The 19,661-nt window shown below is 34.7% G+C and overlaps 1 protein-coding gene across 1 annotated transcript in view; it reads left to right on the plus strand.

Moving 5' to 3' along the window:
• LOC150095219 (ATPase family AAA domain-containing protein 2-like) overlaps positions 1-19,661 on the plus strand; it is a 538,448-nt gene that overhangs the window by 64,922 nt on the left and 453,865 nt on the right. The window contains exon 4 of the mRNA XM_090410622.1: positions 12,248-12,407. Coding sequence (XP_090266748.1) covers positions 12,248-12,407 — 160 coding nt within the window. The remainder of the gene's footprint in view (positions 1-12,247; positions 12,408-19,661) is intronic.

Below are 19,661 nucleotides of genomic sequence, written 5' to 3' on the forward strand. Positions count from 1 at the left end.
GCTAAACAAAAGTCATGGGAGGACTTTGGCAAGAATATAGAAAATAAATATCAAGAAGGTGGCAAAATATTCTGGAGGTTGTTGAAAAATCTTAGGAATGGAGGAAAGAGTGCTGTAAAAGGAGTTAGAGATGATAAAGGTGATGACATGAAAACAGGAGAAAAAGATATCCTTGAAGTATGGAGTAATTACTTTGAAAAACTGCTAAATAAAACAAGCAGTGATGGCAGCACAGTGATAAAAAACACTGACCAGCCATGCAGTCAGGAATACATATCCATACTTGAAGTAGAAAAAGCCATCAAAGGCTTGAAATGTGGAAAGGCAGCAGGAGTAGATGATATTCGACCAGAAATTCTGAAGTATGGTAGTATAAAAGTCTTACAGTGGCTACACTGCATAGTTCAGAATGCCTGGACAGGGGGAAGAATTCCTGATGATTGGAGTAGAGATCTCATAGTACCCATATATAAAAAGGGAAATAAAACTGAATGTGAGAATTACAGAGGTATTTCCCTACTAAGTGTTCCTAGTGAGATATATGCAAGTATACTTGAGAAAAGGTTGAGAAGAATTGTGGAAGGAAAGCATGGTGAAGAACAAGCTGGATTCAGGCCAAATAGAGACTGTCAGGATCAGATCTTCACTTTACGACAAATAGTCGAGAAAGCATGGGAATATAACAAAGATCTGTATTTAAGTCTTGTCGATTTGGAAAAGGCATATGACAAGGTGCCAAGAGAGAAGCTATTCAATATGCTGCAGTTATATGGTGTCAATGGGGCATTATATCAAGCAATAATTAGTCTTTATTTGAGTTGTATTAGTCTTTATTGAAGGAAGTACAGGAAGATGGTTTAATGTTAAATCTGGTGTGAGACAAGGATGTACATTATCCCCTCTGTTATTCATTATCTATATGGATCACATTATGAAGGAAAGTGGTATTAAACATGATATCAAAATTGGAGATGTTAATGTCTGCTCTTTGCTTTATGCGGACGATGTTATACTTCTAAATAAATCTGCTACAGGTCTGCAAGATTCACTGATTAAATTGAATAACTGTTGTAATAGATATGGTATGAAGGTCAGCAATAAAAAGACAAAGAAAAATGAAAATAGGCAGAATCATTGAAAATGTCAACTTTGTTGTGAATGGAGAACCTGTGGAACAAGTAAAACATTTCAGTTACTTAGGCACGATTTTTAGTGATGATGGTAAATTAAAGATAGAAATAGACAATAGAATCACCAAAGCTGGTATGGTAGGAAGTCAATTGAATAAATTCATATGGAATAAGAGAGAAATTAGTTGGAACACCAAATTAGCTGTATACAAGACAGTGTTCAAACCAGTTTTAAGTTATGGATCTGAGAGCTGGTTCAGAAGTAAAACACTTGACCAAAGACTAGAATCCACAGATATGAGAGTCCTGAGAAAGATGACAATGGCAATATCATATTAAAAATGAGGATATTAGGAAAGAACTTGATGTTGTCAGCATCCAGGAATGCGTTAGCAGAGCTAATGTCAGGTGGTATGGTCATTTAGACAGAATGGGCGAGGAAAGATTAGCAAAACAAGTGTTCTGTGCCAGGTTGCCTGGAAAACGACCCAGAGGAAGACAAAGGAAGATAAGGTGGATTGATATGGTACAAAGTGCCTTAGACGATAGAAATATAAGATCTGATAATGTTGGAGTCTTGACAAGTAACAGACTGATTTGGAGGAAAATTGTAGATAGGAAGTTAGTAATGATGTAAATTTTTCATGTAGTACTATCATATCCTGTACACCCCTTGAGGGTACATGGCAGGAATTTGATGATGATGATAATAGTAGCATGTTTGCACCTAAAGAAAATATAAGAAAGGAATAATATGTATCTATGTAATAAACATCCATGACATCAGTACAATTTTTGAAATCATTTTTTGTTACCAAACAAATTTCATTATACAAATTTTTTGGGACTCCCATTCCCCCCCTCTGTCCGCTTTCTAAATATTTCTCTTTCACTCTCAAAGCATTTTTTTTTTCACTTGTTTACTGGAAACAGTTGCAAACTTCATTTGAATGAATGAATATATTCTTAAATACATGGGAAGAAATAAATAAAAAAGTGAATTATTTTTTGTACTATTATTCATTAATCTTTTACTTTTCTTTTTCTTTAGATAAAACTGCATTGTATAGTACTTTGCCTGTATTGCTTTTTTTTAAAAATCACCATATATCTACACACATTCATAAAAAAGCCAAGGGGGGAAAATCCTTCTCCATTTCTGTGAGCAGTTAAAATTTGATAAGGTTGGCAATTTTTTCTACACTGTTGGTACAGATATATATATATATATCAAAAACTCCCAAGAATTGTCTCTTTTTAGAACTTAAAATTACAATTAAAAAAACATTTAATTGTGTGGTCTCTTTAACAATAAATCAGTTTGTTTTGCATCATTATGATGTTTTCTTTGAGATTAGTTTGGCCATCAGATTTTTCTCTTAGCACTGCTATATCTCCAGTAATTTTCCTTATGTAAGCACCCTACCAGTCTCATCAGCACATAACTTTTACTTCGTTTCTTACCTTCTCCTGTCTTAGTATTAATTAAACAATGTGCAGTGCTCTTTGCTTTTATTGCTTGGTAAGCGACAGGAATTTCATTTAATATATCTGTTGCTGTTGGTGTTAATTATCTTGCTTGTGAGGTTACAGCATTTGTACATGTTGCTGATATCATGACAAGTTCTACTTAAGTATGTGCTTGTTGCATGTACCTTTTCAAATCATTTCCCTGTATATATATCACAGTTTATGCCTTTTTTAAAATATAATTCTCTATTATGTGATTTAAATCAGCTTGAAAAAATGATTTCTGTAAATTTCATCATTGTTTAAAATAAAGCATGAAGGATATTTTGTTCTGCTGCAGTATTTTGGAGTAAAGTAAGACATAAATCTGTTCAATTTTAAGTTGTAATCTACACTTAGACTCACTTATATTCAAACTAGATAGTAATCTGAGCTGTGTTTGCTGTTGTTAATAATGAGTGAAAGGGAAATGGTGTGAACAATTTTTACTATTAACTCAGTTTCATTGCTGCATCACAGAGCTGGTGCTACTGAAAGCAAGAAATGCATATTTCATGTAACATAGCTCTAATTTTAAATACAGACCAAATGATATACAGTGTGTTTTTATAATTCTAGTTGTTTTATCTTATAATTATAGTTTGTTGTTAATAGCAGGATAAAATGAGAGAAACTACCATAACATAATGTGATTTTTTTTTTATCATTAAAAAAAAAAAGGCTATCGATGGGTACTATGTGCTTCTCTAAAGTTCGGTAAATTTCAGTAGTGTGCACGAACCAGTTGTAATATGGCCTTCTGCTGCTATAAAGGATGAGCAGAACCCTTTGTGAATCAGTATGCCAATAGCTGGCAAGCTTAGAGGCTGCATTCTTGGAGTGGATGTGTTTTTGTAACATCATGTTTTAGTAGCACAGTGATTTTCTTCTCTAACTGAAATGGTGGATTTTATGATGAAAAGATTCTTACTTTTTTTTTATATTTTAAGACAGATATAATCAAAAGCCTTGTACATAGAGCACATGCAGTTTGTTCTTTGTCAAACCCTTCTGTTAGAAGAATTAAATAAAATACGAATCACTTTGTTGTCTAATGGATATAAAGAAACAACAATCCAGAAAATAACATTTATCATTCTTCAGCCAGACTACAATCTAATGTAAAGAGGATTTTCTGCAAATACAATACATACATTACCTCCACTATCCTTGCCTCGTATCTATCAAGAACTCTGTTCATGTCGACTTTGCAATTTGGACAGACTGGCTGTTCTGCTAGGATCAGAATTGAAGAACACATGGTTACCTAAGATTTCTAGAATCAGATGGTTCAGAACCTTGTTTCTCATGCCATCGACACTAGACATAGAGTTCATTGGAATCAGTAAGTATGTTACACCATAGCAGCTTTAAATTTGATCATCTATTCCTTGAAACATGTTAAACACTATGTCATCATCTTAATCGAACAGACTACATTCCTATCTCCAAGTTTGGGAAGTAAACTGTGATAAACAGCCATAAACTGTGATAATTTTTATTTATTATTATTATCATTATTATTGTTTTTAATTGCAAAATTATACCTGACCTGGTTCCTTAAAACTTTAATAGTGTTGTCTCCTGCTCACTCAGCTGTGACTTAGACACATGAAAGTATAACTCATGCCTTTTGAATCATTGTGTTAATATTTTAAATGTTGTAACCAATTCTTTTGCTTTCCCTAAAAGATGCTCATGTTGCAGTGAGTGAAATATGTAGGGGTTGTAAATAAATTCTAATTATCCTTACATGCTAATTTTTTTAATATACATTATTATATTTGCCACACATTTCTCTGAAACATCTAGTAACTAAAAATTTCACAGAACTGACAACTTAACAAGAATGAATTGGAAAATGAACACATGTTCACCCCCAAACAACCAGCATATTGAAAGGTCTTAAAATGGCAGATTGTTTAACAACTTTCAAAAACAATGATTTAATGGACAGCAGTATAAAGTATAAGCGAGTTATTTAGACTGTCATAAGACTACACCAGAAAGTCTATAAATAACTTAAGAAGAAAAAAAAAATAGGTAAAATTGCATAATTCCTCAAGAAATCTGAATCTTTTCAATGAACTAATGATGTTTCTTATGAGAAGTTTTTCATATGATTCAGCTTACATTCATGATGGGCAAATCTGAAGCTAATCTGCCAATTCAATGTACACGTAATGGAAAACAGTGGATTAACCCACTGGTTGGCTTGAGTGGCTGCTACAGGTCCAAATCTCACTGGGCTTGGATGTTTAGGATTATCTTTAGGTGGGAGATGAATTGTATCACCTGATTTGAGATCAGTGCCACATTTATTGGAAGCTTATAATGATATGAAAGAGCCCTATGTTTGGTCTTCTAGAGAGGGTTTACAGGTTATGTAAAAAATAAAAAAAATAAAAAATCCTTAGCCCTTCCAAGTGTTTACAGCCTTTTGTGGATGAGAACCAAAAAAAAAAAAAAACCCTCCAAATTCTTAGGGAATTTGCATCCATTGTAGTGTTGTTTCAGAAATGCAGTTCTTATGCCCAGAAGGGTGGAATGTACTATTCATTATTCTGTGAAGAAACAGTAATTCTTGTTATATTTATTAAATAAAAAATTGTGGATCATGGTCTGAGAAATACTGTAATACGTTTAATCTAATTCCAGAAAGCAGTGTCATGAAGCTTCATGACATCATACAACTGTAGTGTTTTGAATAGCTTTTCTCTTGGCACCTTGTCTTATGTCTTTTACAGATCTGCAAAACCCGAATAGAGATCTTTGTTATATTCCCATTATTTCTCAACTATTTGTCATAAAGTGCAAATCTGATCCTGACAACCTCTATTTGGCCTGAATCCAGCTTGTTCTCCACCAAGCTTCTCTTCCACAATCCTTCTCAACCATTTCTCAAGTATACTTGCATATATCTTACCAAGGACACTCAGTAGGGAAATACCTCTGTAATTCTCACATTCAGTTTTATTTCTCTTTTTATATATGGGTACTATGAGAGCTCTACTCCAATCATCTGGAATTCGTCCCTCTGTCCAGGCCTTCTGAACTATTCAGTGCAGTCGCTGTGAGACTTTTATATCTCCATACTTGAGCATTTCTGGTTGAATATGATCTACTCCTGCTGCCTTTCCACATTTCAAGCTTTTGATGGCTTTTTCTACTTTAAGTATGGATATGTATTCCTGACTGCACGCCTGGTCAGTGTTTTCTACCATTGTGCTGTCATCACTGCTTGTTTCATTTAGCAATTTTTCGAAGTAATTACTCCATACTTCAAGGATATCTTTTTCTCATGTTTTTCACATCACCATTATCATCTCTAATTCCTTTTACAGAACTCTTTCCTCCATTTCTGAGCTTCTTCAACAACCTCCAGACTATTTTACCTTCTTCTTGATATTATTTTCTATGTTCTTACCAAAGTCCTCCCATAACTTTTGTTTAGCTAGTTTTACACAGTTTAGCTTTCTTACATTTGTCTCTGTATTCTCTAAGAGCATAAGCTGATTTATTTGCCAGGAACTTTTGATATGCTTTCTTCTTTTCTTTCACTGCCTCTTTAACTTCCTGTGTCCACCATGGAGTTCTGATTTTTCTATCCTTTCAGACAACCTCACCACATGCCTCTCTGGCAGAATCAATCAATGTTTTCTTCAGAGTCTGCCACTGAATCTCCAAGGTTTGATTCCTGTTCTCAAACTCTTTCATTTTCTTTTCAATAATCTTTCTGTATTTTAATCTACAGTTCACATCTGAGAGCTGCTCAACTTTTATTCGCTTTAAAACTTTCTTACATGTCATTCTTTTCAATATGAAATTCAATTTTATCCTGCTCAAGACTAAATGGTGATCACTTCCAATTTCAAATCCTCTGTACACTCTGGTGTCCTGCACCAGGGAGAAAACATCTATCAACAATGACATAGTCAATGAGACTTTTCTTATTCCTTGCCTCTTCTCTCCATGTGAATTTGTGCACATTTTTATGTTGGAAAGTTGTGTAATTAATAACCAGTCCATGTCCTGAGCAGGAATCCAACAGGTATTTGCCATTATTATTAACTTTGAATTGTATATTTGGTTTAATCCTTTATCCAAGTGTAAGCAAACAAAGTTTGCACCTGAAGTATTTTCAGGACTGCAGCAACTCGTAAAGGTGAAGTAAGTTCTGATCACTTGTCGTAGTATCTCCCATAATGCAAAGCACATCTCCTTGATGACATGTATAATGCTATGCATTAAGGGAAGGGCCACTACCCAAACTGGTTTCGACCTTTATTAGGTCTTATCAGTTAGAGCCAGACCCAGAGGTGGTGATACTAAGGTGGAAGTAATGCAGGTGCTTCAGTTGCAAACTTTGTTTGCTTACACTTGGATAAAGGATTAAACCCAATATATAATTGGTAGCATAGCCAAGTGAAAACACTTCCATCAACTATCTCTAATCCAGAGAATTTTAATAATAAGGTGTTGACACCTTTTGGCAACTGGTATATGGTAATATGACTTCTGCATTACTTCCACCTTAGTATCACCACCTCTGGGTCTGGCTCCCACTGATGAGACCTCAATAAAGGTCGAAATGGTATGGGCCCTTCCCTTAATGCATAGCATTATACATGTCTGCAAGGAGATGTGCTTTGCATTATTGGTGATACTAAGGCAAGTGATCAGAATTTACTCCACCTTTATCACGAGTTGCTGCAGAAAATACTTAAGCTGCAAACTTTGTTTGCTTACACTTGGGTAAAGGATTAAACCAAATATATAATTGGTAGCATTGCCAAGTGAAAAACTTCCATCATTTATTATCTTTGCTCTTTTCCCAATATATTTTTGTATGTCTGACAATAATTTTCTACTCTGCTATTTAGATCTCCAACAAGGACCAAGTTTTCATTTTTCATTGTTTCAGTTGCTTTCTCTAATGCCTCAAAAAATTTCCTCCACTTCTACCTTAGTAGAATCTTCTGTGGGACCATCGGCACAAATAAGTCTCATTGTCCAGTTCCCCATTCTGTTAATTGTCCACATCACTCTACTTGAAATTGCCTGCCATTCAAGAAGATTAGCCTAGTATTTAGAACTAGTATTTAGCATTGAATACTATGGCTACTCCTTCTTTTCCTTGATTGTCATTGCCTGAATATAACATTTTGTATTTATTGCTCAGAAAGATCTCATCAGTTTTTGTCTTTTTTATTTCAGTCACCTCTATCATGTCTATCTGGTACTTATCCAATTCCTCAACTAGCTCCATTTCTTTGCCATTCAGGCTTCTTATATGTTGATAGTACCGATCTCGAAGTCTTGTGATGTTGAGTTGGGGTGGGTTTTAGGATTATTTAGTTGTGTTATTTCCAAGTAATATTTGTTGCAGTTAAAGTCTTCCGTCCATAATTTGTTCCAGTAACTGACTTTTTGCTGTTTGCCCTTGTTCCCTGGCAAAAACAATGGGGGCCTTGTTTAACCTGGCAATGCCCCAGCCGGCATGAAATTCTGTTAAGTTGTACCATTATTTTTTATTTTGGTTTAAGCCAATAAGAATACAATTTGGTCAGCTAAATCCAAAATTGCCAGCCCATCCTCATGTGTTCAGTATCCAGGTAGATACATAATAGAGTGCACCACGAGAAGGTGAGAATTGGACATTAGGTCAGATGCCCTGATCAGTTCTTTGCATTCCTTTAAAGGCTATGTGGAGGTCTCCTCTCAGTTATGTAGTAATTAATAATGAAATAATTAATTATCCTTATGGGGAGCCTTGTGACCCCGTTCATAAGTACAGAATACGGTAAGTCGGGTCGTCTGTAACCCGGGGACCACCTATACTGTAAAGGCAACCAAAAGTTAGTTGTGTTATTTCCAAGTAATATTTGTTGCAGTTAAAGTCTTTGATACATATACACATTTCATTCAAGTATTCCTTCCCCAACACACACACAAACACATATACATCTGAACTTTAAAGCTAAAGCATAGATAATTATTGGACTTTCCCTTGAATAAAATGAAATTTATATCAAGTGAGTCATGTAGACAAAAAAACTTCTGATTTTTTATTTGCAGTATTAGTAATTTCCTCTTTATTTTCCAAAGGGAGTATTTGGAGCTCTTTTAACCCTATTTTTAGAAATTGAGGAAGAATCTAGTACCCCCTTCCCCAGTTGTCACTGAAAGCCAAGACCGTGCTGTTAAAGATTTTTGGTGCATCTGGGTGGAGTATGACAGACCGCTGCTATCTGCTTCTGATTCTAAATCCTAACACTCACATTATTAATTGAAATAGGTTATCTGAAATTTTATGTGATGCAGGCTTAAAAACTTGAGTTTCTGAGGAGACCCTATTTGCCTGTCTCAAAGATTAAGACTCAAGCTGAAAAAAAAAAAGCTTAGGAAAATGTTCTCTATTTGGCAGTTAGAATTGAATCTGTAATTCTTTCTTCCGTCCAAGATTAAGGTGGAAAGATCAACTTCTTCTGCAGAGCAGGAACAGGACATTAAAAGCCTGTACCTGAATTGCTCAGACGACAATGAAGAAGTCTTTCTTCTTTAGAGTAGCACTGCAGTACAAGAATCATTGCCATAATGTTACATAGGCAAGTTACATATGCAAAATTATTTATATCTGGCATTTTATGGATTATACAGTTTTGGATATAATGCATATATATATATATAAGTTATGGGGATAATAAATCCCTCATTATTTTAAAGCCAGATATGAAACTCGGAGATTGAAATCTAAGAGTTTCATGCCGAAGAACTATCGGCGAGTCCAAGCGTAAGTCATCACTTGGGTAGTACAACACTATGGCAACTCGTGCCAAAGGTGGAGCAAGCTCCGTCACTATCCTTAATATTTTCTCATAATGTAAAACGCAGCTCCTAGGAGATGTATTACTGTTTTACATTATGCAGAGAGGTCACTACCCAGACCGGCTTTGACCTTCATTGAGGTCTCATCAGTGAGTAGGTGGACCTGATATACCAAGGTTTTCAAATTACAAATAAAGGTTGAAACCGGTCTGGGTAGTGACCTCTCCTCATAATGTAAAACAATAATACATCTCTTAGGAGCTGCGTTTTACATTATGAGAAAATATTAAGGATAGTGACAGAGCTTGCTCCACCTTTGGCATGAGTTGCCATAGTGTTGTACTACCCAAGTGATGACTTGCGCTTGGACTCGCCGATAGTTCTTCGGCATGAAACTCTTAGATTTCGATCACCGAGTTTCGTATCCGGCTTTAAAATGAGGGAATTATTATCCCCTTAACTTAATTTATGCCGCCGGAAAAAAAGAGCCTCTTCGCTCTTTGTGGCATATATATGTTGGATTCTAATTATGTAGAAAATAGAATAAATGTTGTTTGATTCAGAATCCAACATGATTTTCCGTCATAAGAACTATATTTGTAGATATTATTTAATGTAAATAACATAAATTATAATTGATATTATATAACTACCTTAATTATGTCAAATATTTAATTGCTTAATCAAAGAAATGTGTTAATGGTAAATAGATTCTGTATTAAATGTTATTAAGCTGTTTTATTTATTGATTTGTAGTTTAACTGCGCATTTATTGAAATGCGATCATTCTATTTATTCCTTTTGTGAAAGCTTAATGTTATGTAATAACTCAATGTAGTTGTATAGCGTAATGTAACATTCGCGAGAATGTTTACGTCTATCGGTTGTCATGGAGACGCGTGAAAATAAACGGGCGCGTGTGAAGGGAGCGTTTGTGGAGAAGAGAGAAAATAGATACGTAGTTGTAAGTGAGGGTCGGAACGGAACTTTGGAACTATAAGGTAGCAAGGAAGTAAACTAAAGAAGTAGATGTAATTAAAAGGTTCTTAGGGAAGAATTGAGTAGATATTTTTTTTTCATAAGTGAATCTTATAGTTGGCTGAAAGCAAAGTCAGCCGTAGTAATAAAGGAAATTATTGCCGTAATCGGATAATTAGAGAACTGGACATTCAAAGAAGAATTCTGAATAAATCCAGTCAGTCTACAATTACGACTTATTTCTATACTACGAAAAAAGGAATTGTACGGAGTTAAACTAGTTGATGAATGAAAAATAAGAATAATTAATGTACCTTATAGTTTTTACCAGGAGTTTTGAAGCGCGATTAATAAGGCTTAGTTATAACCTTGGAGAATTTTTATAAATGTGTTTCGCAAGTATGATAAATACAAATTGAAAGTGTGCTCACAAAATATTGGAAGTACTGAAGATTATTTCTGGTAAGGACAGTCACATTAGTTTATTTCAGTGTATGAAGATTTAAGTATTAGTTCCGTTGCGCTGTTTGTAACATTAACTGTAGCTTACCATCGAGGCTGAGAGTTGAAACTATAGACATTGAAATGATATCTACCGTGGTTAGTGCCTGTTATGAGTTAATCGTAGAGTGTAGCTGAGAGACACAAGGAAACTGTTTAAATAAGAATTTCTATTGTAATAAGTTGAGTATAGGAACTTTGTGATTCTGAAACTGTGAAATTGTATGTGAAAGTTTGAAAGATTGATTTATTGTGAATGACTTGACCTGATGTACTAGCTTGACTGAGTTATCATATTTAAAAGTGGAATACATGTATTTTGTTATATAACCATATATTAAATGTTTTGTTTGTTAATTTAAATATTGTGTTTGCCTGAATTTCTTTTTACTGCACCGTTCACAAAAATTCGGATCTAGCGGGAATCCCAGAAGGAAAGAAAATAAATACCATCGGCCTGAATGAGTGAAAAGACTGCTAACAAATTTTGAATTAATCTTACTAATTCATATAGACTTATCTAAGGATAGAGTGGCGCAGTATAATAGAAATTTCTCTACCCTTAGATCAGTGATTAATTTGCAATTAGTTTTCCTTTATTTTATGAAAGTGACTTTTAGCAAGATGGCGGATTTAGAACATAACATGAAAATAGAACGTCACGACATATATATATACAAATTAAAGATGTAAAGAACTTATATTCTTGTTTTAAATCCTTTATCCAAGCATAAGCAAACAAAAATTGCATGTGAAGGAACTTCACGACTGGGCTACTTGTATAATACAGGCTAATGACTTCATATCAATTGCCTTAGTATCCATAATGCAATGGACATGAGAAGGGCCACTATATTACTTCAACCTTGGTATCACTTCTAGGTCTGGCTCCCACTGATGAGACCTGAATAAAGGTCGAAACCTCTCTGGGTAGTGGCCCTTTCCGTAATGCATAGCATTATACATGTTTGTAAGGACGTGTGTTGCATTATAGGATACTAAGGCAATTCATGTGAAGTTATTAGCCTCTATATACGAGGTGCCTAGTCGTGAGGTTTCTTCCCATGCAAATTTTGTTTGCTTACACTTGGATAAAGGATTTAAACCAAGAATATAATTTCTTGGCATCTTTAATTTATATCATAAACCAAGTTAAAAAAAAAACTTTCAAAACACACGTGCATGCACGCATTGTTGTTATTATGCTTTGATTTGGTTATATCACTGAAATATTAATAAATTATTTCATTTTAAAATATTCAAAATATTGCCTGTGATGACCTTTTATGGCTAATAATTAGGATTATGAGGACATGTATTCACGTGTTAAGCAGAAAACAAGGAAATCAGTTCGAAATTTCTATTCACCTGAAAATGTTGGAGAAATGGATGATTCAGAGTCTGATGACCAGAATGATACTACAGAAGAGGATGATGAAGAACGAAGTGATTTAGAAGAAGGTAATTGTGCACATATACCTATTCTTGTATTATTTACGTAATAATTAAATATTATACAAGGAAAGAGTATAGAATATATTTTAATATATGGACTGGTTTGTATGTTAATATAAACTTCTTCACTCTGTAATAATGTAATAATAATAGCTGCATTGTAGAAAATAATTATGCTAAATGAATCACTATCAAAAATAGGGTTGTTTAGAAGAAATAGAAACATACTTGTTGCTATCATTTGGATTTGAAATTATGACTGAAGCAAATAAGAATATGTGATATTTTGTGTCTGTTAATTAGATTTTCTTCTGGCCAGTTTGTCTGATTTGTGGGAGGAAAAACAGTGCCTTACCACACTGGTTACCCTTCTGGTCTGCTTTGTACTACTCATATGCCTGCTGTTTCCCTTTCTTGAATTTTATTTTTTATTTTTTTATTTTTTATTTTTTTTATTTTTTATAGTAGCTCTTGCTTACTCCCACTTGATTTGTTCTTCTGACTCTAGGTGTGCAGTCTGCTATTACTTCCCTTAAACGCTCCTTTACCACTTTCCATGGACTATCAACATCCAGCCCTTACAGTTTCAGATGCCATGGCACTGATCCAAGCAATCTCCTAAGTTTGTCATACTTACCGCCCTGTAATTCCACATATAATTCCTCTCTTAACTGAAAATTCTGCACATTTAGCCACCTTCCAGGTTAAGAACATATGATCACTCACCAATTGGTTGCAGAGTGGTCATCTTGGTTATAGAGAAACTCTCTGATGTAAATAGATCTAGCACTCTGAAATACTTACTACCTCCATCACACTCAGGTAATTATTCCTTAGTAACTGCATAAATTTCATTTCCTTCCTCTCATGTGTCCTTTCCTCTTTCCAATCTATATTCTCATAGTTGAAATCCCCCATAATAATTAATTACACTCCATGTATTGAGCTTAATATGCTGATGCATGCAGTCCCCATCATCCTTTACATCCTCTGGTCTAAAGAAGCAACCAACTGTATATTTTGTTCTGCTTGTCACTATCTCACACCAGATGGCCTCAAATGTACTATTTTCACTGGCCTGCAGTTGAATTATTACTCTCTTTAGTTGCAGTTCATGGGCCATTATCAATAATACTCTTCCCTCCATTCTTTTCTCTTTATCCTCCCTGAAAATACTATTACTATCACATTTTATCCCACTAACTATATCATCTTCTGTCAGCCATGTCTCATTATTGCCAATAACCTTTGGCCAGGATGAACTGACCAACGCCAGAAACTCCTCTCCCTTGTTCCAAACTCTTGGCATTAGTGTACAATGTACAGTGTACAATAGCCCCTTAGGTCTACTGCTGTCTGTATGCTTTATACTAACTATTCCATTCTGGTTTGTTACTAGTGGTACTAATTTAAGCATTTCCTGCATATTATTGCACTCATCTACCTCAATAGTATCTGTGTATTTGTTCAACAGCTTTCCTCTTAAAAGCTCTAGTTTCCCTGATTTTGCACATCCACTTTCACTTCATTCAACAACATTTTTTCCAGACTGAACATCAAATCCATTTAGATGCAAAATCCATCCTTCTTGCATAAGTCCTTTCATCTGTCAAACTCACTCTGCACACATTCACAGTCTCCACATCATTCTTCCTGCATAACCTACATTGATTCATTTGCTATTATGGCCCTCCTCAGCTCAGTTCTGTCATTCATATCGTGGCAACGGATTTAACTATTTAACTTTCTCACTCTTTTCTTTTGTTACTTTCAGTAACTTTTTCATGTCCTCCCTCATACCATACTTTTCTCCTTTCAAATAATTCATTCCAGCCAAAACAATCAACTCTTTCACTTTACCCTTTTGCATTCTAATAGCCTCGTTTGCAACCAGGAAGCACAATTTTGTCACTCTTGAGAAGCACACTTCTTATGATAGAATCACCATACAAGACTCTCTCTTTAATTTTCCTTGTCTCTTAGTAAGCATTTCCTTCTTTTTTTTTTTTGCACTTCTTTCTTTCTGCTCTCATCTGAACCACTTGCCAGACCTTTCTACATTTGCTCCAGCTCATTCTTCATCCTGTGTATCACTGTGTAACCTCACTATCTCACTCATTATGGCCAAGTCTTCATTGTTTGCATCCATCATACTACAGTACATAAAATCATGTATCTTGTATGATTTTATGATTTCATACAATCAGTTTACAATTTCTTATTTATTGAGTTCCCGATGTATCACCATTCTTCACCCTGGAAACTAAGAGACCAGATAAGCTCATATCAAAGCCTTGTAAAGAGGTTAAATGACTTCTTCATATCTTTACATGTTAAGGTTTATTTCAGCATTGTAATTATCCTCTGAATTGTATTTGCTATATGGTCCTGAACTTCAACTTCCTGCATACTAAAGCTGCAAGATCCCTAGCTTGGTCAGCTTCTTTTTCTAGCATTATCTCACTAGTATAATATGCCATTGGATCTCTCATTAGATCAAAGTGCATAAATTTACATTTGTTTAATATTCATCTGACAGCCATTTTCACATGCTGACAATTCTAGCTTGTTCAAATCATTCTGCAAGTGTAGCATGTCAAAGTGTGATGAAATACTTTCTGGGAAGTCTTTAGTAGTCTTTGGAGGTAATTAATAATTAATTACCATCAAGTAATAACTGAACAAATATTAGAATTATCAATCCATCCAACAAATCTCTATTACTGCATTTTAATTACCTATAAAATTTGAGAGTAAATTACAAAGAAATTGCATATATTTTAAGGAAGAGTTAATCTTGTATATAAATCTGTCATGCAATATTACTGTAATTTCACAATTCAGGAGAGCAGTTTATTTGTGTGTGGGTATGTGTATGGGAGGGAGGGAGGGAGAGAGAGAGAGAAAGAAAGAGCTATAAAATTAAAATGATCTTGTCACAGAAGAAATAGCGGTTAATGCAGAAATAAGACTGTAACAACATCGAAATTTGCCTTTGGGCAAAAGGGGATGTTTTTTATCATAATTGTATGTGGTGAATACAAAAGTGGCATCCATTTTGTTCCAACATCTATAATTTGCTTAAGAAAATATCTTTTGCTTGCAGAAGTCAGCATTATTAAGTTACATTGAGTCACTTCATTGTCTGTACTCTTCAAAGCATGTAAGTGTTCAAGGATGTCTTCACAAAGTGTCTGCAGTCCACATGCTTTGTCTTTTCTCATAGTCTACATTCCATAAACATATCATCTTTGTCAGTCTTTGCACCCTCTGCATATGGCAATTGGTGTGATAAGCTGTTGTCACTGTTCATTGAGATATTTTCATTCATATGCTCTGATTTCATGGAATGCATTTTGATGTAGTTCATCTCTCACAGACATAGATGTGTGTGAATATCTTTAAGTGAGAGATTTGGTAGTAAGGCTTATACACTGACCATTTCTGGCTGTATTTTTTAAAGAAATTGCAATGTAGACTACTATATTAACTAAAATAAATTTAATTAATATTTTCTATATTTCAGCAAAGTCAATTTGCCATTGTTGTTGTTATGTGCCATTCAGTTGTTTTTCAACTCTTGCTGATCTTGCGAGCAAAGGCTCTTCATCCTACTTGGCCTCTTATCCTTTCTTTCAACAACTGTAAGTTCAAGTTGGTAAGTTCTTTTATGTGTCCATCCAACACAATTGTGGTCTTCCTCTTCTCATTCCCTCAATCTTCCCCCAACATAACTGCCTTTTCCAATGATTCACCAGCTCGCATATGTCCAAAGCACATCAACTTCTGTTTAGTGATCATTGCCTCCAAGAGCATTCCGTCTCTCTAATATTCTCTAAAATCTCCTTAAATCAGATCATATCCGTTTAAATCATATCCATTCGTGCAGTCCATGAGATTCTTAATAGTCTCCTCCACACCCATAATTCAAATGAATCAATTTGCTTTCTATCTTTCTTAATAATCCAGCTTTTACATCCATACATCACTACTAGAAATATCATTGCTTTGACAATTCTAACTTTCGTGGTCTTACTCACGCCTCTATCTTTCATAATTTTTGCCAGGTTTAACATCACTTTTTTTCCCATGACTATCCTTTCATCTTCACATTTACCATCATTTCTGATTCTGGACCCCACTAAATCATAACTTTCAACGATTTCTATTTTATCTTCCTCTATTATAAATTCATTTAAATTGCAAGAAGCCATCACTTTTGTTTTGTTGATGTTTAAATTAAGCCCAGCTTTGTTACTTTCCTTCTTAATAATACAATCAACTGCTTCAGATCTGCCTTAGTTTCTGCTATGAGGATTGCATCATCTGCATATCTTAAATTGTTTATTTTCCTGCCACCAGTCTTAATTCCAGCGAGGTCTTTGTCTAAATCAGCCATTCTCATAACATATTCACTATAAATATTAAAAAGGTAGGGCGACAGTATACAACCCTGCTGCATCCCTTTTTCGACTTGAACACTGTCTGTTTCTCCAAAGACTGTTTTACTGAAGCTTCTTGGTTGTCATACAGCTTTCTTTTCAAGAGAATTAGATGTTCAGGCATTCCCATTGATCTCATTACCATCCACTATCTGTTATGATCCACACAATCAAAAGTTTTTTTTTATAATCAATAAAACAAATAAATACTTCCTTCAGAAATTCTCTTGTTCTTTCCATAATTCATCTAATGTTTGCTATTTGTTCTCTAGTTCCTCTACCTCTCCTAAAGCCTGCCTGTTCTTGTGGCATTTCTTTATTCGCACATGGCTCCAACCTTTGTTGGATCACTTTCAGCATAACTTTACTTGAATGTGAAATTAAATCAATGGTTCTATAATTATTACAATCTCTGGCATTTGATTTTTGTGGGATTGGGATGAATCCTTTTTTTCCAATTTCTAGGCCAGTATATTTTCTTCCAAATCTGTTAACAAATTTCGGTCAGTATATTCATTACTTCATCCTCAGCTACTCTCAATAATTCCACACCATCCTGGAACTTTTCCTTTTAGCATTTGTTCCATTGCTGATATCACTTCACTTTTCATTATCATGGTTTCCTCAACAAATTCTCTCCTTTCAAATTCTCCTTAAATATTATTATCTTTCTTGTACAAATCCTCTACATACTCTTTCCATCTTTTTTTTTTTCACTGCTTCTTATTCCAACTCCTGATCTAGGGATAAACTTTCCTGTAACATCATTTATTTTTCTAAACAGATCTCTTGTTCTACTCATAATATTGCTTACTTCAATTTCCTTCACCTTTTGTTTAGATGTTTTTCCTTATCTTTCCTAGCCTGTCTTTGGAAATCTGCACTCAGTTGTCTTAACCTTTCTTTGTTTATCTTAAGTTTCATTTTTCTTCTTTCCTCTGCTATTTGAATAACTTCTTCTGACACCCATTTACAATCTGTCTTTCTTGTTGCTTTATTAAGATTATTCTTTGCTGTTTCTATGACTATACATTTTGTTTCTTCCCACAGTTCTAATTCTCTTCCTGCCTTCCCCAAACTTTTTAATTTATAGGATCTAAATCAAATCTGATACTGTCCTTTTTGTTTCTTCTTAGCCCTTAATTTCAATTTAACTTCAGCTATTAATAATTCATGATCTGTCCCACAGTCTTCACCAGGTAGTGTTTTAGCTGCTTGGATAGCACTCCACCATCTACTGTTGGCAACAATATAATCTATCTGATTTTTGTATCCTCCATTAGGTGAAGTCCATGTGTACAATCTTTTCTTATGTTGTTGGAAGCAAGTGTTTACAATAAAGCAACTGTTTTCAACACAAAACTCCAACATCCTTTCTCCTGCTTCATTCCTTAGGCCTAAACCAAATTTTCCAGTGATGCCTTGTTCTTCTTTTTCACCCACTTTTGCATTCCAATCACCTAATATTAAAAGAAAGTCTGCTTTATCAAATTGCCATTATCAGGGAATAAAAAAACATAAGATATGTGCACACAGGCACTACACTTATTAGTGTATATGTGCTTTTTCAGTTGAAGATGAGTTTGCATGTTTCATGTGGTGGTAGCATGTTCTTTCCCTCCTATAAACGTAGATTTTTCATCTGACAAACCAGCCAGAGAATACATGCATTTAACACTTCTTGATGTTTGGAATGTAGTCATACTTCAGGAAGTTTTTATGCATGTGGGATAGTCAAATTCAAGACTTCCATTATTAGTATTATCATCATCACAGACCTCCAGGAAGTCAAGGACCCACTATGGGAAGCCATACAGACCCTTCACCAACAATTATCCTTCTTAAACTCAGTAGATGCACTCACCACTTCATCAGGCAAACTGTTCCACTCACTTACTTGTCTGTGAGAGAAAAATCTAGTTCAGATCATTTCTTAACCACACACAAACTTAACTTCCATAGATGCCTCCTTGTCTTCTCTTCATCTTTCATATAACAAAAAATTCCATCAACTCATTCAAAAGTTTTATAATCCTCTGTCATATTGCTCTTTTTTGTGTGAACTGCATTATAAAGATTGAGAGCAGTCCACATGCTCTCAATCTTTCCTCATAATCTATATTCCTTAATCCTGATCCATTCCATAATCCATAACTTCATCAGTTATTGTGGATAGGAAAGCATAATTCCACCAAAAGTGGAATTTATATTCTCTGACATTAAATTGGCTGCCATTATAAAATTGCCCACAGTTCCAGACTGGTAAGTGCAGCATATCAGTAGCATTCCTGATTTCCTTGCTTATCTTTGTCTCATCAGCAAACAATTAAACATGTCAGATCCTTTCCAGTATCATTAATATGCAGATTGAACAACAATGTTCCAAGGACTGATTGCTGGGGATACACCAGTGGTCACCTCAAATCTAGCGGACCCAATCTCTCCCTCTCAGTAACTTCTTTCTGCCAGCCATTTGCTTATCCAAGTTGATAGATCATATTTCAATCCTTTATTCTCCATCTGTCAGCATAAGTATATCACATGGAAGGCTAACTTCCATGTGGTATCCTGTCAAATGCCTTAGCAAATTCCAACAGTATTATAGCGTATCCATTTCCTTTACCCAACTCAGTCATAATATTTTTATAAAACATGAGCAAACTGGTTAGGCATTACCTCCCTTTAGTAAACCCATGCTCTTCCTTTCAGTGTATAACTCATCTGTCCACCCATTTCTGTTTTCACGTTCTTGTCAACTTCTTTAAAATCTTTGATCATTTCAGAGGTAATGATTGGTCACTATTTAAATACACAGTTT

Source organism: Typopeltis vanoorti, chromosome 20, assembly GCF_054136105.1.
Source record: "Typopeltis vanoorti isolate ZY-2024b chromosome 20, IOZ_Tvanoo_1.0, whole genome shotgun sequence".
In the NCBI taxonomy this organism is placed as follows: domain Eukaryota; kingdom Metazoa; phylum Arthropoda; class Arachnida; order Uropygi; family Thelyphonidae; genus Typopeltis; species Typopeltis vanoorti.